This window comes from Schistocerca serialis, chromosome 3 (genome assembly GCF_023864345.2).
Source record: "Schistocerca serialis cubense isolate TAMUIC-IGC-003099 chromosome 3, iqSchSeri2.2, whole genome shotgun sequence".
In the NCBI taxonomy this organism is placed as follows: Eukaryota; Metazoa; Arthropoda; class Insecta; order Orthoptera; family Acrididae; genus Schistocerca; species Schistocerca serialis.
Window position 1 is genome coordinate 861,165,792 of NC_064640.1, and position 24,585 is coordinate 861,190,376.

Here is a 24,585-nt window from a genome sequence, read left to right on the forward strand (position 1 = left end):
CAAATCTGGGGCCTTTGCATTACTGTCTGAGCTATTCAAGCACAATCATGACCCACATTCATAGCCCTACTTCCACCAGTAACTCATCTCCTACCTCCCTAACTTCAAAGAACTTCTCCTGCATACCTTGTGGAACTAATGCTCATTTCTTCCAGGAGAGCATGATATTTTCCAATTTTCCTCAAGATCGTCTTTACATTCTTTAGAAAATACAGGGAAAGATAGTGAGAGAGAATTATGAAATTTCACATGCAACGGAATGCACCACACTCACTAAATTCATAAAATTTTGTATCATATTGTGAATATCAAATACAAGAAATGAAAAATTTTAACAGGAAACAAGAAAGTTATCCACTACTTGAGAGAAAAGGAGTACTGAAATTAATGAAAAAGTTGATGGTTTCAGACATGTGTATTGTAACTGAGCAAGATGGCACAAAGATTAAGATATTGGCATTAAAGTGGGGTTCAAATCTCCACCCAGATTGAGGCTTATTGTTGCTTCCCTAACTCACTTCACGTGAATGCTCAGATGGTTACTTTGAAAAGGTCATGAGCAATACTCTGTCCCATCCTTGTCCAATCAGAGTCTGTCAGCTATCTTGGATGATTTTATCATCACCAGGACATTAAATCCTCACTTTCCTTCCTTCTCTGTTTCATATTTCAAACAAAAAACTGATGAGGCATTGAGTTGCAGACAGAGACAAATGAAAAACACTAGTAAAATATTTGTCATTATTCCATCCTGGAGTTTTCCTTGTTTGAAAAAATGGTTCTCGATTTTTATTTTTCAGAAATAATTTTATACATCAGAAAATCATTTATGTGATATCAGTATAAGTTTTTCCAACAGTTTTAATTTAACCAATGAATTTTTATCAAGATATAAAAGTAATTACATACGGGTAAGACATTAAATTTTATTTCTTTGTACTAATACTGGGAAATGAAAAGTAAGTCAACTTGCAAAGAGTAGAGTTATCATACCTGTACCTGCAAACTCGTTAGAAATTTGTAGTCTTCTCCAGTGCCTTTCATAAAAAGTGGAAAGTTTAAATTATTTTCTGTTCATTTGTGTCCCATCCACCAATATTTTAGAAAGGACAACTGTTTCCTCCTGGACTGTCATTGAATGTGTTTATTCATGATTCTTGGCAGCTACTGAATAAGAAAAAAAATTTGATCAACCTCTATCACTGGACTTCTATTTATTCACTTCACAACCAGTTTCTGAAAACTGGCCTCCATCATCATCAGGTGCCTAGCAAACAGGAAGGAATTTTGTAACTATTTACATTATCATTAAATATGACTAATATAAAATACAATTATTATGTATTAATTTGATCTAATGTAACACCAAATATTTTCTATGTTTCTTCTTGTTGGGTAGACACCTACCTGATCATGGAAGGTAGCCATCCAAAAATAGTTGTCAAGTAAATAAAACTACAGTGGCAGAGATTAATTTTTTTATTTCTATACAGTCAAATCAACATTAACACAACAGAAATTCCATACCTCCAAATATAGGAAGCAGCAGAATTTTAATTTAGATGAAGTACAGCCCAATTTTTCCTGCCAGTTTTTTATTGGATGCTATAGGTCCATCTAATCAGTAGAGACATGGTAAGCATGTTACCTTCAGTGTTGATGTGGTGTACATGAGCTACACAATGTGCAGTCATTAATTCCAAAATATTTCTCATGTGAAGCAGAAGTCCAGTTATTTTTCCCCACTCGAGAGATTTTAGTTTCTCAGTTGAAAATACGTTTCTCCATTTACGCACTGCATACGAGAGGAAATTATAATATTTACATGTACTGAATGGAGAAATTTGTGTTTCAGCAAGCATATCACGCAGCCACGGTGATCCGTCAAATGCAGCGGATGGCTCTGAGTGGAAGTAGCTCTGGACGCAGCCCTGTGCCAGCTCGAACCTGCCTCAGTGAAAGCCTTAATGGCTCTCCTCGAAATGACTAGCGTGTCCTGTCTTTGTTGTACAACATTGGAATATCTGTTTCAAGGCCTTGAACTGTTCTAGTTTACACTCCAAATGTATATTGGTGCTTTTCTTTCTGAATAGTCTCTTAAGTGGGCAATTCAAATTTCTGAATGTGTGCGACAAAGATCTGAAATTCTGATCTGTGGCAATTACATTAACAAATCTCATAACAAATCAGTATGATATTAGTATTTACTTGATTTTAGTGCACATCTGAAAAAAATTAAAATTTCTGTCCTGTTTTTATTTTTATATATATATATTTTTTCCCTTATGTCACTCACGTGGCTGCTGGCTCATATACCATAAAAGAAAAAGCACAAAATAATGCTTTACTTAAAAGCAAATTGCTAGCTTGCTGTGATGGAACTCTTTATGAAAGAAGTGTAAAATTAAATTACTCAAAATTTCTTTTCAGTCGCAATGTACTGATGAAATAAATGTGCTCCTATGTGGTATATTTCTTGACAGTGGCTGATATGTATCATAGTGATGTAGATGTGGTAAATTTGGGTCACAAGAAGTTTCTTTTCAAAATAGTGCATAAGTTTAACATCACTTCTTCTGATAAATTTAAACATAAACTGTCGTCCTATCCAAATATCAAAAATGCATGAACAGAACTTTCAGCTGATCATTTTTCCTCTAGAAACAATGAAATATTAAAGAAAATTGTGTATATTGGTATAAATTCTGAAAGAATTGGTCAAATATAAGGATGGAATGGTTTGTGCAACTGGGAAAGGCTGATAACATTGTGTTCTCCAAAATTTTTGCACTTACAATCACAGTCATTATGGCTTTTTAAGGTTGGCATGCCACATATGTTAATCAGCAGCACTGTTTGCTCTCCCAGTCAGTCAGGCAACCTATTTGTGGCATATTGAAATGAAAAGGCAAACTTTATGACATGTTGGTATCAGAACTTATGTAGATTCTTTCCGACTTTAGGGTTGACACAGACAATATTAACTTGTCTGAATGTTGTGTGTTGTCTACTGAATAGCTGTAAAAGGAGTGGAGATAGTGGGTATGGCTTGAATAGTCAGTTCCTCACTGAAAGTATGATAAAGTAACTGCTACTTTCTCATGAACACAAAATTTAAGTATGGTAAGCCTGTTTACATTTGAAACAATCAGATTCACCAAAAACTGAGTTAGTAGAAGATTACTTAACTGTTGTGTCATACTCTTAATTGTAATGTCAGTGCTGCATAATACTGCTGAAGACTACCTCAACTGAACAAAACTTTAATATCTTTTTCTCATTACTGGTATAAACAATCCTCATTTACTTCAATGACAATAGTGACAAATCATTAACAAGCTAGCAACTTATTTACTTCTTAAATACAATGTAAAATGATTGATATACAATAAAACTTCCATTTATGTACATTGTTAGGTTACAAACAATTGTAATGGCCTGGAGCCACCCACACCACCTTGCATGCCAGTTACAAAAATTAAAATATTTATATCTGTGCATAACATTTACAATGAATTTCGACATGTTCTACTTATTTTTGTGTATACATTAAACAGTGCCCTAACCTTCAAAGGACAGCCAACATTTCCAGCTGAACTCTCCAGCAGCTATTGGCATAGGTAGCATAGAAGGGTATCGCTGCTTTCACTATTAAGAGAGAGGGAATGGATTATTCCAGGAACAAATGCTCCAGTGGATATACACAGTGTAAAGAAAACATACTATACAGTACACTGCTGCAGGCATATTACAACTAACCAAAAATTATTTTTTACTTCATTTAGGGAACTAACTGTATTGTCATTGGCCTAGTAGTAGCAGTAGCTCTAGTGGTATAAGTAGTTATTAGTGGTAATTAAGGATTGTATAACAGTTTCTGAATTTACTTGTCTTTTAATATGAAACAGGTTAATGGAAATCTTGACCATGTGAGCTTGACAGGTGGTGGCAGCTCTTTCTTTTGAAAATGCCTCATGTTATAATTTAGTTGGAGAATTATAGTAATTATAAAATAACATAAAAAGAGTAACGTGCTGGGAATAGTAGGAACAAATGTTTACTGTAACAAACTTCGTTATTTGTGAAATAGAGAAACTTTCAAAGGCAAGTTGTTCATAAAGTGAGAACATCTAGTATCATTATTAATTAAAATTTAAGGTGTTTGGTTTGAGATATGTTTGCCTTGATTCACAGTCTGCTGTAAATTTCTCTCTCTCTCTCTCTCTCTCTCTCTCTCTCTCTCTCTCAACTATTAATCATTCTCATAGCATGTGAGTACGTGTGGGGGATTATCTATCATATTTTCTTCCACTTTATGTTGTTGGCTGCTTGAATTCATTTGAGTTCGGTAACATTTTATTAGTTGCACAATCAATCTGACTGTAAAATCACTTATATTGTCCACTCTGAATGTTTCACAGTTTTGCTTTCTTTATTCTGTATTTCCAGGGTTCATGTGCTCTAACATAAAATAAGTGGTTTGAGGTGAGCAAGTTTGCAATGAGGTTTTATCTGGCTGTGCTCTACCATTAATGATATCTGTGTTAGTAAATCAATACAGAGAAGAAGACATACAGCTTTTACTACAAATTCACTGCTAATTGGGTGATGTTAGGAAGTCATCAGTTCAAGGCACACACATTTTCCATTTTTTTGGGTATCTTCATGTATGAAATAACATTTTTTTAAACATTGCACAAACAATTGTGCTTCTAAGCACTGTATGTTCCACATTTACAAAAAAAGTTATCTTGCTTCAAACTTAAGAACAAGAGCCAAAAGTGTGTGTTAGACAGGTAATTATCCTCTCTCTGACTGTCAAGAGTGTGGGAAACCTCATGGTCTAAAGCATTGTTTCAATCTCAAATGTAGTTATATTCTTGCATATAATATGCAACTCCATTCAGAGGTGTGTCTGAGTAACTCAAATTAATAGTGTGCATCAGGTAATCTGTACCCGCGTATAGGTAACTATTAGCTGAACCTTCAGAATAAAATAATACACAACTACCATGTCTAAACAGAGTAAAAGATTTTACCTATTTTTGAAATGTGTGTTCACACACTCATTTTTATTTCCATTGCAACTGAAAAGGTCGCAGTACAAGGATGTTGGTATTAGTAGAAGCAGATAAATCTAGAGCTGCTTCTTGAGAATGTCAAATTTGAAAAAATCTAACTCTTCATATCTCTAGACCATGTACTTGTCTTTAGTGACATTACAACAAGGTTTAAGAATTTAAAAATGTAGTATATATCCATTTTATGATGTTATATTGTCTGCATATTTTATTACCCAATGTATATATTATTAATGGCCTTACCCTGTATGTAGAGGTTTTGATTATTACAGTTACACAATAAGAGACAGAAAATTATGCGAAGCACTCAGACATTCAGTCCACTAATTCATTTACAAAGCTGCTGGCAGAGAAAGATATGTGCACTTTTAATGTTATCATTCATATTTATCCTTACTTTTGTTTACTTTTAAGGGCATAAAGTTACAATTTTTTCTTGGTTAGGCTATGTAATACTTACCATAACCATACAACAACATAAAAATACATGTTATCCACCAAGATTATGAATATGTTCCATTTTTGTCTGTGTGTACCTTATAATAAGAATATATAACTGATGAAACAAACCACAGAGAAAATACTGTGGGCTTTATTTTATATGCAGTTTGCAGCACTGAGTTTAGTTTGATCTGAAGATTACTGTGACTCTACTGTGCAAATTGTAAATCGTGTCATGACACAAACTTAATCATACATCAGTGCTTTAGCATACTACAACATTCTTTTAGGTGGACTTGAATTGTACTGTTATCCTGATTTCAGTCAAAGAGGGAATAAACATATATTTTTATGCTAGTTAAAGAATGTGCTGAAGGCTATATCTTCAATAAAGATAATTTAACATAAAAGAATAAAGACAAAATGATGAAGGGTAAGAAAAAAAGAAAGTAGGAGCATGGAAAATGACAATCTGCATCAAAAAAGTGAAATTTGTGAGGAACAAAATATGTTTACTGATACAATTTGAGATTTAAATAAATAAATTTAATCGTCTCATCTGATTTCACTCTGTTTTTGATATCTTCAAATTCAGTATTAAAGTTCTCATTGTTTTAACTGAAACTAGTGTTAGACATTACTTCAATATGCCAGATTTATTAGAAATTAATTGTTATCCACATATCGAACATGATGCTTATGTCACAGGAATCTTGTATTGTAGCTACCCCCAACAATAATAAACTTTAAAAAAGGAAACAAAAAAATATCAAACTGATTCTTTAAATCAGAGCATGGAATTCCAAGGGGGCTGTGCTATTCCTCTAGTTCATTACTGACTTGAGATGTATGTATATATTTAAAACAATAATGATCAGGACTAATGAGTATGTTTCATGTATTTTAACTGAAGTTGATGTACTACTACATTGTATGTAAACTACCCATGTGATAATTTGTGTGTATTAAATTGCTTATAAAGTTTCCATACAACCAGCATTATCTTTAAACTATTTTGATACCTAATCAAATACAGTTTTACACACCTCAAGGAAGAATCACATAATAACTCAGAGATATTTCATTAATGTATGTATTTTGGATGCACAAAACATGGTGCAGTCATGTCAGAGGTGATATCCACATCCTTTTCTTTGACCAGACAACTGGCTCTTCCACCCACTAACATGAAAGTCTTCTGCTTAATTTAGATTCTAAATCACAATGCAAACTGACATTTTTCACACATACAGATATGAAAAGATGATGAGAATTCCTCTTGGATGCTTCTAAAGAAACATTGCAAAATATTAATGAAGCCCTTAAAGCATCTCAAGGAAAAAGTAATGCTGTACTATCTTGTGCACATGTGTAAATCAAAATACAACGTTAACAATGTAGGAAAAGATAGATTGATGCTTACCAGAAAGAAGACATGTTAAGTTGCAGACAGGCTCAATTAAAAGACACTTAGACAAATCTTTCAGCCACAGCCTTCATCAGCAAAAGAAAACACACACCATCCATACACACAGGCAAGCACACCTCATGCACATGACTGCCAACTCAGGCCAGAAAGCAACTAACCCGTGGGATGGAAACAGCAACCTCGAGGGGGCAGGGAAAGGGGAGGAAAAGGGATGGTAGTGGGTGGGTGGGGGAGAGAGGAACGCTATCTGGTGGACTTAGCAAGGACTGGAATGCCAACAGGCACAGTATCGGGAAGTTGTGGGGCAGGGAGATGGGAAAAAAGAATTGGAAAGGGAGAGGATTGGGGAAAGATGGGCAGGTGCATTGACAGAAGGCAGCAAACAAAGAGGTTGGAGACAAGAATGGGGAGCAGATGATAGGACAGGGCTGGAACTGTTGGGTGGAAGGTGTGGGGACAATATGTTACCATAGGTTGAGGCCGTGATACTTATGGGAGTAGAGAATGTGTTGTAGGGATAAGTTCTGCTGCAATCATTGCACAGCTTTGTATATTAGTATGACAACCAACCAGCTGTCCACCAGGATGAATAACCATTGCCCAATTGTGTCCAAGAGCAAAGTAGACCACCCTGTGGCACAGCATGCAGTTGAACAAAACACGATTGATTTCAGTGGCTGCTTCACTAGCCAAGCCATAGGGAGTCTCCTCTCCACCACCAGCTTTTCTGAACCGTGGAGATGGGAACTACCCTAACAAACTGTTCTCTACTCCCATATTTATCCTGGCCTCAAACTATGGTAACACACTGTACTCACACCTTCCCCTCAACAGTTTCCACCCCATCTGTCCTATCATCTCCTCATTCTTGTCTCCCATCCTCTTTGTTTGCCACCCTCTGCCGCCAGACCTGCACATCTTTCCCCATTCCTCTCCTTTTTCCACTACTTTCCTCCCCCCCCCCCCCCCCCCACCTCCTTGCCCAACAACATCCTGATGCTGCACCTGTTGGCATACTAGTCCCAGCACACACATCCAGACAGCATTCCTTTGTCCCCCCAACCCATACACTACTATCCCTTCCCCTTCAAACTTCTACTCCACGTGACAGTTACATTCTGGCCCAAATGCCAGAGTTGGTGGTCGTGTGAGGTGTGTGCGCTTATGTGTATGAATGGTGTGTGTTTCTCTTTTGCTGAAGAAGGGTGTGGCCAAAAGTTTTGAGTCAGTGTCTGTCTGTGCCTGTCTGCAACTTAACATGTCTGCTTTACAGTAAGTAGCAATCTATCTTTTCCTGCATTGTTAATATTCCTAGCTGCAGTTCCATTGTTTAACAACATAATGTTAGTGTTATAAATGCTCTCCTGGTAGAACATCTACTGGATTGTTCCATTTGTATACTATAATCCACACAAAACACTTTTTCTTCAATGTAATATTAATATGAATAAAACTAATTTAGAAAAATGTAATGACATAGAACTAATAGAAGTTTATATTATTATCAAAAAACACACTCAAATGAACTGTTTTTATTCAATAAAGTACTGTGTTGCTCTTGCTTTGATTGCCCCCAGTTGTATCTTCCCTTTATTCTAAAACTTTTGTGTGTAACAGTCAACAGGTGAACAGTACATAGTTAATGTACAGAAACAGCTCTTAATGAAACGAATATGCCAACAGTACTATCTAAAGATTTTTTGCTAAGTGAATAACAGATTTTTCCTCTATAATATTGCAGTTTATTTTCTGGGATATATTCTAAACTCAAAGCTTTCCTCTTGGTAGCCATTAATATGCAGTAAAAGTACTGCACTCGGTAAAGCCAATAAATGTTACAAGGCTTACTGCCAGGTGCTAGCCTTTCGATTTAATATATTTTCAACAACTAGCAAAACAATTTCATCACTTACTTTCTTGAGTACCATAGCATTTGTATTTATGAGGCTGAGTGAACACTTTCAACTTTTCCTAAGGTAGAAAAATGTAAGACAGGCACCGGAAATCAAACTTTCAACCTTCACATCAGCAACCGACAATGCTAACTTCTAGCCTATGGAGGCACCACTAATCTATATAAATATTTCCCATTCATGTAGGCCAAATGATCACACAGAAACAAAATTAAATCCTTTTTTCTTTGTGGATGTGAGGTATTGTAGACCTAACATTGCAAATTTGCTATTCGCTGCAATAGAAAGAAAAAATATGTGTGTTTCAACTTCACTGGACAAGAAGACAAAGCCTGTTGTCCCTAGTAATGAAGTATACACTTACTAACACTTTTTGTTCCATATTTAATTGTGAAAGAAAATGGTGAACAAGAAATACAGTATCCCACAGTCCAAGAGTAATCCAGCTTCAAAGTGGTAGTTGTCATCACAAGGTAGCCGGCGTGTTATTCAGATCATACAGAGCACCAGCGAGCACTGCCATTCTCAGTGGAGCACTCACTCTTATAAGGCAGGGCAGCCACAGGATCCCACCGGGTGATGCGGCGATCACCTTGAAGGCATGGCTTCTTTCTGGCGTTTATCTTGTGGCCACTTGCAGCTCACAGCACCATCGGTGGTGCAGACAGCAAGTATGGATCGAATTTGAACAGTTACCTTCTCAAGATTACCTGTATGTCTGTGTCTGCACACCACAAACCACCATATGGTGTGAGGTTCAAAGTAACAGAGCCATAGCCCCTCCCCTTTCCTATTCAAAATGTGGATGGTATGCAAGAAGAAAGATTGTCAGTAATCAAGAATGTTTTGACATGCAAGATTAATTTCTAAATTTTATAACATAGAAAAGTACTCAGTGCAACAACTACTAAATTATACAATTAATGACATACAGGCATCAATAACCAATCTAAAACTGCTCACTGCTCATTCATTTAGCCACACATTAGATGATGATGATGGAAATTCCTGGATTGAGAAATAGGTAACATTAAGGAAAGGCAATCATTCACCTATAGCAGATCAATGCATGGAACATAGAAACACGCAACAGAAAACAGGACTCATACTAGCTTTAGACCCACCCAGACGCCCAATAGGTTTGATAAAGTGAAATCTTCCATCTTGTGGTGTGTGAAAAGGAATATATTAGCATTGAAAATCAGTTAATTTACACTTATTGCATGTGACAAATTTAACAGTTTGCTGAACTTGATCTGGAATTCAGATCCCTACCTTTCATGATCACTTTTGCCTTATGAGCATGCCTTGTGAACCAAATCAAAGCTTTGCATAGGTTTCTCCTCTTTCTTACAAAAAGTTGTAGAGGGTCTCCAATGGTGGTGTGAGTCTAGCAGCTCCAAGAGAATTTACATAAACTGCTTCTATGTGGAACATGAACAGCCAACCATCATCAGTAATAACCTACTTATAGGACATGTTTGGGCATCACTATGGTATTCACATTTGCTTAAATGTAACAATACTACTTGCATAAACTGTGAGCTATATTCCAAACAACAGGAACTAAAATAAAATAAACTACACCATAATACAAACACTCAGATCATTAACACCACAGGAGTGGTGCAAAAAGTATGTTTTTAATTTATTTTTGTTTTTCCAAAACTGGTCAACTTCCTATTTCACACATGAAGGCTATTTGCTCAAAACTTCAGCACAAAAATTTGTCATACAGCTGAATGCCAAAAGACAGTCTATGTAGAAATTATTTAATTTATCATTATTAGTAAAGTACTGCTACAGAGTAAACATTCTATAATGTGAATGTAACAATGCCAAGTTCCATGAAAAAGCATCTAAATGTTTTTGTTATTAATTTTAAATAATATTCATATCATACACTTTGATAAGTAAACACTTTGTCCGCTTTACACCAACACAGAGTAAGAATAAGTACAAAATCTCATATGCAAGTCAACAAACTGAGAGCTATCTTTAATTACAAAGCTAGCTGACTTTTTAAATATTTATCACCTTATCAATTTTACATTGTAGGTTGTATATTGTAACTGAATAGAGAAAATGAAAGAGCTGCCTATGACATTTCTGGTATATATATATATATATATATATATATATATATATATATATATATATATATATATATATATATATATAAACAAATCCAAAAGAAACATGTTCATATGTTGATCATAGTATCTGGTAATTATATGAACAGTTTACGCCTGTAGTTGCACATAACCTGCATTATGAAAATTTACAGAAGAATGCTTTCAAATGTGAATGAAACAAAAATTATCTGAGCAGTTGGCAACATTCTTTAATATCCATTTTCAAGTTAATGTCATAATTTAGTATCAACAAGCCATGAGAGTGGGCATTCAAGAAACTGAAATCATGTGGGTAAATGAATTACAATGACAGTATTCTTACTCTCTTCCCTCCAGAAACTTGTGGTGAGGGTGGTGTAGATTGACGTAAAATGATTAGTGTTTTAATGTGCCCAGTAGCACGCACACTGGCACAGAACATGAAATGTAATTACAATAAAAGAGAATTATTATACCAAATTCAATAATTGGTACAGGTCTATATAAGGGTATGTCAAATACCATGGCATCAAGGTTGAATTGAGGTTTTTATTAACTTTATGAATATATGAAGGTGGTATCTGTTCTTTCATGTCCGAAAGAACAGATACCATCTTTGTGTAGATAAGCCTTATCAGCAAATGATCTTCAGTGCATATGCACTCACCTTGCTCAAACTCTTACGGGAATCAGTAGATTGACTGCCGTGAGTATTGAGTATAGCGGACAGTGGCACTACAAATGTAGAGTGTGGACAGTAAGTTGGAAATGTTGGTCTCATGGTGAGCATGCTAGAGAAAAGTCCCTGCAGTTGCACTATCCTCTGTGTTCTCAATGGCTCAGTCGGATAGAGCATTTGCCATGTAAGCAGGAGGTACCGGGTTCGAGTCTCAGTCAGGGCACATATTTTCAACTGTCCCCGTTGATATTTATCAACGCCTGTAAGCAGCTAATGGTCTGGATTTCATTGTAATTCCAGTTATTACCTTAGTCAAACACAGAATCTTATTTCTTGAGCCCATCTACTACTTTTCTGTTGGGCATGACAATCCCATAGCAGCATGTGCTGAAAACTGACACCTTTCCTTGTATATTTGAATCCTGCCTAAAATCAATCCCTCTGAGAGGACATGTTGTTCATGTTTCAACCACCATTAAAGACCAATATTTGCCACACACAGTTTCTCAGGTTCTGCAAGACTTAAGATATAACCAAATATCAGATACCCTATGTTAGCACGGTACAATGATTGTAATATGGGCAGGAGTAAGGAGGCTCAGTGCTTAGTTGCAAAAAGTAGCTAACATCCTCAGTACTGTAAATAAGTTTAGGTCTGATTAAATATGCATGTGTAGTCATCCTGCTTTCCTTACAGTGGATGATGGTTAAGACCACTAACTCTGATGTGAAGATCCAGAAAGTGCAGTCACAGTTAATTCCAGATTGAACAGTTCCTCGCCCCCCTCCCCTCCAGGGCTGTAGCAGACAGGAGTTCTCATATCTAAAGCAAAGTGGATCCTTTTAAAGAACAAGGCCTGCCTCAGAACTTTAATACCTGTCACATACAACTCCCCTAATAATTTAATTTGAACCCCAGAGTGATCATTGTTTTTATTAAATTTCAGGTAAATTCCATAGAACGGAAGGAAAACCATTGCGGAAATTGTATAAATACTGATCACACCACACCGTGATGTGGCACCCTGAGAGGTCAAGAGGTTGACAGCTTCAGATTAAAATTTGGCACAGAATTAGTTCAAAGAGTGCAAATAGTAAATGTCAGTCAGATACAGATTAACCATATCTGGACATTGCACGTCTCAGGGCCCCTTTACCGTTTTGTAACTTTCTAAAATAAATTTTTTCTACCACAGTGCAACTTTAGCCATAATGTTTTTTTTACAACATTATGAACATATGACATCACCTTATTCAATAAAATAATTTGAAACAAATGAAAGGAGAATGTGTATCTTTTTATTAAATCATTTCACAAAGTACAATATGTTTAAATATTAACTCATCTAAGAACTAAAAGAACCAGAGGTTGTACAGAGATTCAGGGAGAGCATAAGGGAGCAATTGACAGGAATGGGGGAAATAAATACAGTAGAAGAAGAATGGGTAGCTTTGAGGGATGACGTAGTGAAGGCAGCAGAGGATCAAATAGGTAAAAAGACGAGGGCTAGTAGAAATCCTTGGGTAACAGAAGAAATATTGAATTTAATTGATGAAAGGAGAAAATATAAAAATGCAGTAAGTGAAACAGGCAAAAAGGAATACAAACATCTCAAAAATGAGATCGACAGGAAGTGCAAAATGGCTAAGCAGGGATGGCTAGAGGACAAATGTAAGGATGTAGAGGCCTATCTCACTAGGGGTAAGATAGATACCGCCTACAGGAAAATTAAAGAGACCTTTGGAGATAAGAGAACGACTTGTATGAATATCAAGAGCTCAGATGGAAACCCAGTTCTAAGCAAAGAAGGGAAAGCAGAAAGGTGGAAGGAGTATATAGAGGGTCTATACAAGGGCGATGTACTTGAGGACAATATTATGGAAATGGAAGAGGATGTAGATGAAGATGAAATGGGAGATATGATACTGCGTGAAGAGTTTGACAGAGCACTGAAAGACCTGAGTCGAAACAAAGCCCCCGGAGTAGACAATATTCCATTGGAACTACTGACGGCCGTGGGAGAGCCAGTCCTGACAAAACTCTACCATCTGGTGAGGAAGATGTATGAGACAGGCGAAATACCCTCAGACTTCAAGAAGAATATAATAATTCCAATCCCAAAGAAAGCAGGTGTTGACAGATGTGAAAATTACCGAACTATCAGCTTAATAAGTCACAGCTGCAAAATACTAACACGAATTCTTTACAGACGAATGGAAAAACTAGTAGAAGCCAACCTCGGGGAAGATCAGTTTGGATTCCGTAGAAACACTGGAACACGTGAGGCAATACTGACCTTACGACTTATCTTAGAAGAAAGATTAAGGAAAGGCAAACCTACGTTTCTAGCATTTGTAGACTTAGAGAAAGCTTTCGACAATGTTGACTGGAATACTCTCTTTCAAATTCTAAAGGTGGCAGGGGTAAAATACAGGGAGCGAAAGGCTATTTACAATTTGTACAGAAACCAGATGGCAGTTATAAGAGTCGAGGGACATGAAAGGGAAGCAGTGGTTGGGAAGGGAGTAAGACAGGGTTGTAGCCTCTCCCCGATGTTGTTCAATCTGTATATTGAGCAAGCAGTAAAGGAAACAAAAGAAAAATTCGGAGTAGGTATTAAAATTCATGGAGAAGAAATAAAAACTTTGAGGTTCGCCGATGACATTGTAATTCTGTCAGAGACAGCAAAGGACTTGGAAGAGCAGTTGAATGGAATGGACAGTGTCTTGAAAGGAGGATATAAGATGAACATCAACAAAAGCAAAACAAGGATAATGGAATGTAGTCTAATTAAGTCTGGTGATGCTGAGGGAATTAGATTAGGAAATGAAGCACTTAAAGTAGTAAAGGAGTTTTGCTAATTGGGGAGCAAAATAACTGATGATGGTCGAAGTAGAGAGGATATAAAATGTAGGCTGGCAATGGCAAGGAAAGCGTTTCTGAAGAAGAGAAATTTGTTAACATCCAGTATTGATTTAAGTGTCAGGAAGTCATTTCTGAAAGTATTTGTATGGAGTGTAGCCATGTATGGAAGTGAAACATGGACGATAAATAGTCTGGACAAGAAGAGAATAGAAGCTTTCGAAATGTGGTGCTACAGAAGAATGCTGAAGATTAGATGGGTAGATCACATAACTAATGAGGAAGTATTGAATAGGATTGGGGAGAAGAGAAGTTTGTGGCGCAACTTGACCAGAAGAAGGGATCGGTTGGTAGGACATGTTCTGAGGCATCAAGGGATCACCAATTTAGTATTGGAGGGCAGCGTGGAGGGTAAAAATCGTAGAGGGAGACCAAGAGATGAATACACTAAGCAGATTCAGAAGGATGTAGGTTGCAGTAGGTACTGGGAGATGAAAAAGCTTGCACAGGATAGAGTAGCATGGAGAGCTGCATCAAACCAGTCTCAGGACTGAAGACCACAACAACAACAACAAGTTTTTTTTTATACAAAATCGTTTAAAACATCTTGAAAGTTGACCTTTCCCAGTACATCATTTTCACTCACCATTATCACCAGTGAATTTAAATTGTACTGAGACATTGATGAACAAAGACAGTTTTTGATCAGTTTTAATTTTAAAATATTACATTCAGCCTTGACATTTGTAATCATCAGACTTCTATAATTATATTTGCAATGCTGTCATTACATTTGGAAAAGTTTATTGTGCCATATTACCAAAAATCAGTTTATACGATTCCTTTGTGACAGTTTTATCTACTCCAGCATCCTCTAATTGTAAGATGTAGTACTTGAACTGCATCATCTTGTCTATAAACTCACACTCAATGTTCTCAGAGTAATGTTTCCTAAACTTTGTATAAGCTTCACTAATTCAACTTTGTTGAGAAATTTGTTACAAATCCAAACAGAGAACCAACTTCCCCATAAGCTTCCAGTCAGCACAAAAATTCCGTATATAGAATATCTAGTATAGGAAAATAAGTTTCAATTTTTTACTTCTCTTTTCCTCTGTGTACAGCATCTTCTGCAGATCCATCATCATGATGCCTTTTCCTTCTTCGCACACACTCTGTAGGGTATCAGTTTTCTCATTTGCCTTCATCTCATAATTGTCAAATAATTCTTGCTGTGAAAGTAAACATTTGAAAAGTGATTTTAAACAAGTGACTGCCATTTGAAGTTCAATAGTCATTTTCTGAATAGATATCTGACACCAATTATTTCATCTAGTATGGCAGCCCCAAATTCTGCCTTTATGGCATTTTCTCTCCTCCCCTCCCCTCCCCCCCCCCCCCCCCCCCAAAATCCTGTAATGGAAATCACAAGTGGTTCATGAAGCCAGATATCTAAGTCTCATTGTCAGCAGTGGACTGAAAAGCTTTCCAGAAACTGTTGTGACCCTTTGGCAAAGCCTCCGTCACATCGCCCCTTGCACGCCACCATGTGTTGGATACACTTTTCAGAACTAATGCTGAGTATTGCTTACGTTCATCACTGTTTTCAAGAAGTTTGAGCATAATTGCCCAGTGATGTGTTGACAATGAAAAAAGTTGTATAGTGCCTGTACAAATCTGAAGAATGAGATTACTCCAGCACAGTTCTCCACAGCACACACACTCCAATCAAATTCAGTGAGTGTGCTGCACAAGGAACATAGAGTGCAAGGCGATTTATTTTCTTAACATGTGCCTGTAGACCATTGTAACAACCAGACAGATTTGACGCATTATTGTAAGATTGACCTCTCAAATTTTTTTTTTATTAATGTTATATCCATTCAAAAATTTTACAATTGTGGTGGCTAGTTCTTCCCCTTTTTGACCTTCTATAGGAATAAATGTAGGAAAATATTCTGCTACTGTTCCGTTTGATGTAACATGCTTCAGCACTACAGTCATCTGATCAGTTTGATATATATTTTTCGTGTTGAGTTGACACTGATTGAGAAATATTTGGCTTCAATAATTTAATTAGTGATGAATTTTAATTTCCCAATATATCAATAAATTCCTAGCAATCACTGAAGACAAATATGATTGTTTTCTGTTGCCTGCTTTACCATATTTGGCTAAATTTAAAATAAGGACTGAATCATACTCCACAATTAACTCTAAAATTCCCAAACAGTTGTCATTATGATAAGAACCAAGACTTTCATTATCACCACAAAATGCTAATCCACGGGATGATAAAAATTTTATCATCTCTTAGTAAGACCTTCATCCAATATTCTCTTTCTTTGTCAAATGTAATTTCCAATGAGGTGTCAATTTGTCCATGAATATTTCATCTACCAAGCAGTGTCTGTACACATACTTGGCATGTTGCATTATTCTCACACAACTGAACTCTATGCGATGCACTTTTCCAATCAAAAAAGCCAGTTTGAAAGTGTGGTTGGCTTTGAGCTTCACCAAAAAGAGCACACGGAAAACAGTATACTTTTCTTTTAGAGCGAGAATACATGAACCAGTCTCATTTAATTTTACCATTACTAAAGTGTTTCAGAAAAAAACAAACTGAGGAAAAAAAATCGTTTCCTATTCTCATGTTGTCAGCTTGAAACAAGAATCACACTCAAAGTGTTGACATTCGTAAGTATCTCTAGTACACCAGAAATCTTTTGTTTTATTGGTGATATTTTTTCCACAAGCCAATGTCATCCTGGTATTGTACTGCTAGATGGACTATGTTTTGATGTAGTAATAGGACTTTGGTCTCGGTCTCTCTTTCCTCTGCACCCTCTAAAGTAGCTGTTTCTTGATCCTGGCCAGTTGTTCATAACACTTGCAAGAAATTTCTATGCGTCCACAGCCATTGGATGGGTGGCAGATGTACTTGGAGATGTATAAGTTTGATTTTCCATTGACTAGTGACTAAGTCCGAGTTGAAAAAGGTTTTATGTCTTCTTTAATTGTTCATCACACATCTTTTGTTGCTCTTGCACACCGATCTCGCAAGGCACATATTATGAGTCACACAAAACACCAATGAAGGCACTGACATCCCTTCTATTGACCAATGACGGCAGCTGCTGCAGCATGTGGCAGTCGGGCATCAGCGAGTAGGGGCAGCAGTGATGAGGGGGTGAGTTGGTGTTCTGTCCCCCCCACTCGTGAGAGGAAATAGGCAGGACTGGGGATGGCACCTCCATAGAAATGTACTCGTCATGGTCAGTGGTCGGCGTCAGCAAAGGTGTTGGAGACAATGGCCTCACAACACCCAGCAATGGAGGCGGCAGCAGCAGTGGTATCAGGTGCCGCACTATGGCATAGACTGGACAATTTGTGACACTGTAAGAGGCATAGGTGGTGGTGGTGGTGGTGGTGGTGGTGGTGGTGGTGGTGGTGGTGGTGGTGGTGGTGGTGGGGGAGGCAGTGGGTCCTCCAGTACAGGCCCCACCCCATCAGGAGTGCAGATGATGCACAGGTGCCAACCCTGGTGATGCTTGATGATGGTAGGAACCCAGTTCGGCCAGCCGCCGAAACAATGAGGCCAAACAGGTGTGCCCAACCAGAACTGTCATGGAACCAGCAGATGCAGCATTGGATGCAGCAGGTGAAGGAGTGTCCGTGGTTGGTATCCCTGTAGCAGCTCTGCTGGGATCTTGTTCCACACTGGAGTGGAATGGTACGAACTCAAACGTACAGTCTGAAGCAGCTTCAGCAAATGTGCCAGATACATACTTCCGCATCTCAGTTTTAAGTGTTCGAACCATGTGTTCAGCCTCACCATTAGATTGAGGATAAAATGGGGGAGCAGGTGTTGAACACCACTAGCCTGACAAGAAGATGCAAATTCTTGAGAAACAAACTGGGGGCCGTTATCGGTAACCATGGTATACAGAAGTCCCTCAATCTTGGACAGGGCTGAAAACACGTACAGAGATAGACAACTGGCCACATAGGGTAACTTGGAACAAGCATCAACTACAGTGAGCCAATACTGATTTATGAAGGGCCCAGCAAAATCAACATGAAGATGCTTCCAGGGGTGCTGCAGTGATGGCCAGTGGGAAAGAGAGTACTGCAATATCACCTGTTGCCGAGAACAGTGAGTGCAAGCAGCAATAAGCCATGTAAGTCCCCATCTATGACAAGCCAATACACATGCTGGCGGTCCAAAGCTTTGGTGCAAGAGGTTCCCAACGACATACGTGCAGAAGCCGCAGTACACTATGGCTTGACGAAGCAGGACTCTCAACCGGGAAGCAGTTTCCTCTCCATCAGACACAGGAAGGGGCTGCTGGAGGCAGAAATAATTATGCAAGGGATCCAAGGCATGGTGAGGAGCGTTTCTGGCCAACCGTGCTGCACAAAAGTGAGGAAGCGACTAAGTACAGAATGCACAGCAACGACCAATGCTATCATGGCACTAGTGATGGGAAAACCATCGACCGCATACTGGTTCTTCGTATCTAAATAGAAACAAAGCAACTCGTCCCTGATAAAATACTGGGCCCAGCCCGACCGAAAGGCAAGATAAGGCATCTGCTTCACGTGTTACGCCATTGGCCAGTAATGGATTTGATAATGATAATGGGAGAGGAAGAGAGCCCACCACTGCAAACAATGCACTTCCCTGACTGGCACGGAAGCCAAAGGGCTAAAAAGAGCATCCAACAGCTTGTGATCTATGATTAAATGAACTTGGAACCATACAAGAAGACATGAAATTTCTTGAGGGCAAACACAATCACTAAAGCCTCTTTTTCAGTCTGAGAATACCACTGCTGGGTGGAAGTTAGTCTTAGAAGCATAAGCAATGGGTCATTCAGACCCATTCACATATTTGTACACCAACACTGCACTGAGGCCATGCTGAGAGGCATCTGTAGCCAACACGAGATTCTGATGCTTAAATTTAAGCAAAGTGAACACACTGTCACAAACTGGGGACCAGAGGAAACAGGCACACTTTTACAGAAAAGCACATGCAGTGGCTAAGCAACAATGGATGCATCCAGTACAAACTTATGTAGAAAACAACTTTGCCTAGAAACGCCTGCAGTTCTTTAAGAGAGGTTGGTCACAGCAAAGCAGAACATGGTGATGATACAACTGACCCCCTGTGCGAGAATCCTCAAAACCTAGGTACTCAACTGATGGCTGAAAAAAAGTGAGATTTGGCAGGACTGCACTTGAGACCCGTAGACCGCAAAAACAGAAAATAACGATCAGAGACTGCTAAGGTGGTCTTCAGTGTAAGAACACAAAACAATTATATCTTTGATATAATTGATGCAGCTGGGTACAGAGGCTGTCAGCTGTTCTACAAAAAGCTGAACAACAGCAGGTGCACCTGCAATGCCAAAAGGCAAGTGTTGATACTGGTATAGGCCAAAAGGTGCATTGACAATGAGAAGGCATCCAGTAGCCTCATCCAATAGGAGCTGGAGATCCAAATCAATCTTGGAAAAGTAGTGGCACCTGAAAATTTTGTGAGCAACTTGTCAGAGTGGGGCAAAGGGTATGTATCTATCGCAGACACTGCATAATCGTGACACTGAAGTTTCCATAGAGACGAAGCTTATCATTGGCTTCTTAACGATAACCAGTGGTACAGCCCATTCACAGATGAAATAGGCTGAACAACACAGAGCGACATCAAATGGTCATGCAACGTGACAGGCACCTATTGTGCCTGAAATAAATAAGGACGAGCAGACACTTTCATAGTAATGTGGGCCTGAAAACTGGTGGCACAAGCTAGCTTAGGGGAAACAGATACAAAAACTCACAGCAGAGGGACTTCAGTTGCTGATACGGAACTTGATCTGACATTAAATTTACCTCATCAACGATGGAGAAACCAAAAGCGTTAAGTGCATCTAACCTGAACAGGTCTGTGGTATGGGAATGATCCACAACAAGGAAGATGAGAGAATGAACAACAGATTTGTAAGATACACAAGTGGAGAACTGACCGAGGATCGGAATCTGCTGCTCATTGTAGCTAACCAACTTCCATGAAATCTGTGTGTGGGGAGGGGAGCCTAAGTCTGTGTACATCTGCACATTTACTAAAGTCATTGTAGCTCCTGTCTACACTTGCATTTTTAGTGGTTTATTAAACACATACAAGTCAATAAAAATATCATATAGATACTGTTTATGTCCATCAGTATTACTGTGTCCACCATGTTTGAAGAAGAGTTACACACTGATGCAACGTGTCCTTTCTTTTGACACTTGTTGCAAACCATGCAATGCTTACTGTACACAGCTTGCTTGTATTGGATGAAGCAGTTCAAGTAAGACAGAAAGGGGGCACATGGACACTGCTATGACATGGCCTGTTGCTGCTGTTGCCACAACTGACACTGCTCCATGTGACACCGAGTGGAAGGTTGCACTGCTGCAATGGGTTCCTTGTCATCCTGAACACTTGCAGTGAGACTAACATAGGTTGACTGAACAACTCCCAATACCTCCCTGCACACAGCAATCTGATGGCCTGCAACCCATGACACTTCAAATGACTGTGCTACATTGAGCACAACTGTAAGCGTCAGATTCTCACATATATGCTTTTTTCCAGACTTCCCTATCTGGGGCCAGACTAATAACAACAGCACACACCATGTGATCAGCATACAATTTGTGATGGGTACTATTGACAAATTTATGACGACAGCTCAACCCATGTAATTCTGCTGCCCAGGCTTTTTAAGAATGGTTTGGGTGTTTCTGACAATGGTAAAATTCTACAAGCATTTCAATAACATGTATTCTGTCATGGTAATACATTGAGAGATGCTTGCACATTTCATCAAATGATAAGCTGGCCAGTTCTTGCAAATGCCCAAGTTGGCATGACAACTAATACATGTGCATCAAAAACCAAGAAAGAAAGAAATGAAGCCTGACACAGATTTGCTCAAAAAAATGGTTCAAATGGCTCTAAGCACTATGGGACTTAACATCTGAGGTCATCAATCCCCTAGACTTAGAACTAATTAAACCTGACTAACCTAAGGACATCACACACATCCATGCCCGAAGCAGGATTTGAACGTGCGACCATAGCAGCAGCACAGTTCTGGATTGAAGTGTGTAGAACTGCTCGGCCACAGTGGCCAGCCACAGGTTTGCATTGCCCACACAAAAAGCCTGCAAATGTTGGCAATAACCTTGTCTCGTAGGTGTACCAATCTTCAGCTGAATCATCATATGCCAGAAAAGGTGATGGTCGCACTGACAGGACAGTAACCTGTCGTGAACACATGATGCCATTTGATCGAGAGCAGTGGCAACAGCCTGCTGTTTTTCCACAAAAGTTTGCTGATGGACAATGAGACATTGGAGTATTTCTTCCATCAATATGTTTTCTGGGTGATTTAGCACTGACACTAACTCACAGAGAAACTGTAACCCTCACTCGCCACCAAGTTTGTTATAGCAGGAATAAATACAATGTATGGAACATACTACTTTATAGAGCAACATGTAAGCTATAGGTTGTGCATAGCTCTGAACAATAGTAATATTACATAAACAATAGGCTGAGCATTTGTTTGTGATCTCTTAGGTGGTGCACCAAGGGGCCCACCTATGTGGCCTTAAGTGGGCCTGTGAACTGTATGGACACACACACACACACACACACACACACACACACACACACACACTGAAATCACACACATCACACGCGATGATACATCAATATAAAATTTTATCTCTCAGCGACTTAAATTTCTTCCACAAATGAATAAAACTGGGAGTGATGTGATGTGATGTGATGTGTGTCTGTATAAGACAAACTAAATGAATAAGAAAAAAAAATGGGATTTTTGTGAATTAAAATTCTGACTCATCTCTCAACCATCAGTTGAAATTACTCTGTAAGACCCGTGTGCTGCAGAAACAAGAAAGAAAGATCCACAAATAAGGAGAACCAGGTGAGGTTTCTTACAGTGGACTACACATCATTAAGGGTCACAGCAAAACTGATAAAGCTCATGTAAATATTTCTCTGGAAACACATAAGTGTTACAATTTAGGAGTATTTCAGATGTAACATAGAATCTTAAAAATCATACCGCATTTGTCTCTCATTAGATAAAGTGTAGGGCACATCAGACCATAACCTAGTTTCTGCCCTCTTGTCACAATCTTAAACATGATCAGTTAAAATGTAGCATATAGACCTCTGTACACCCCAAGTGTCACTAGCTGATGGGTCCGCTTAATGGAGACAGAACAAATCTGTCTTAAGTCAGTTTTATATCCATAGGTGCAATAAATTTACTTTATCTCATCTCAGTGGCCATGAGAAGGCACAGTGAGGGAGGCACTTTGACCTCAGGAACTGCAACTTTTTGCCCATTTACCTAATCCATGCTTCCTCCCACTGAATCATGATCCCATGCCCCAATAGCAAAGTGACAGCATTTGGAAATGACACATAATGCTGCAGAGATTCCCATGCAGGTATTTTTTCAACAGCTTAACCTGCAGCCCCTTTTCACTAAATTTCTGTTTGTTCTTGTATCTAGTACATTGATATACTCTTCCTTTATCACTGACAGAAGAGAAAAATACCATGCATTATATTTGGTTGCTTATCTCCTGGATAAATGTGATGGGTGCCTGGAAAAGCGCTCATGGAGTTGAAGTATATGAGGAATTTCACAGCCCAATCAAATGTAATCTTCACAATTGGTTTCAAGACCACATACAATTCTGTATCAGATACGTTGAATTCATTATGCAAGTCAACCATGAGAACACATTGAAACTATACCAGAGAAAAGATGTGGGATTCCCAAAGTGTAGAGCCATCAAAATAATCCACAAGTGTGGAGTTCAACTATAATATTAAAAAGGTATGGACTTGAAAGATTATATCCCTCTCTTCTCTTTTTCGTGTACCCAGAGTCTTTAAAATAGTTTTTGGCCTTGTTGTCAATCAGTCTGGTGAAAAACTCCATCTTCAGTTAAGAATAATAACATAATTTGCACCTATTGACCCTTTATTTACATTTACACTCTGGCAGAGGGTATTCCTATTACAACAATAATTGGTAAGCCTCTGTACGAAATTTAATTTCTCATTGTATTTATTTTGTGAAATGTATGTGGGAGGAGATAATGTGTTCTCTAATCCTCCTTAGAAGATACATCCTCAGTATTTAACAGCAAACTTCTCCATGGTGCACATCTCCCATGTAGCATTTGCCTCTGGAATTTGACACAAACCTCTTTTACTAAAAGGTAATATGTCAAAATACACCACTCATCTTTAGATATTCTCTCTCTTTTCTATTATCTATTAATCCTATCTGGTAAGAATCCCAGACTGACAAGTAATACCCAATATTTGGTCAGATAAGTGTTTTTTTTAAGCCACTTCACTAGTGAGTGAATTACATTTCCTGACTATTCTTCCAATTAATTTCTGCCTGGCATCTGCCTTCCTCACAGTTACTTTTATGTGGTAATTCAGCTTTGGATCACCTTAGGCAGTTTGTCCTAGGTATTTTACAGTTTTATTTCCTCCAGTGATTTATCACAAATAGCGTAATCAAACAATAATGGATCTGTCAATTTATGTGCAGTATGTTACATTTATTTACATTGAGGGCCAACTGCCAGTCCTTGCACCAATCACCTATACCCTGCAAGTTTCTACAGTTTTCTGGCATCACAACTTTCTTATAGACAACAGCATTGTCTACAAACACCCCCCACAGAGATAAGGACATCATCCACTAGATCATTTATACACATTTCTGTATACAGTAAACAGCAACTGCCATATAATAGTACACTGGGTGTCATCCCAATTTCATCCCATTACGAATGATGAGTTCTACCTGCTAGGCAGTTCTGAATCCAATTTTAAGTCTGGACCGACAATCAATAAGCTTATATTCTGTTCACTAGGCAGCAGTGCAAAACTGTTTCAAATGCCTTCCAGATTTCAAGGAACACAGCATTAATCTGGGTGCAGCTGTA

General features: G+C 38.2%; 1 protein-coding gene across 1 annotated transcript in view; it reads left to right on the plus strand.

Annotated features, from left to right (window-relative positions):
- Window positions 1-6,519, plus strand: part of LOC126471272 (calcium/calmodulin-dependent protein kinase type 1-like) — a 522,524-nt gene extending 516,005 nt beyond the window's left edge. The window contains exon 9 of the mRNA XM_050099391.1: window positions 1,856-6,519. Within this exon, the coding sequence (XP_049955348.1) occupies window positions 1,856-1,990 (135 nt within the window). The 3' untranslated portion in view covers window positions 1,991-6,519. The remainder of the gene's footprint in view (window positions 1-1,855) is intronic.
- The last annotated feature ends 18,066 nt before the right edge of the window (window positions 6,520-24,585 follow it).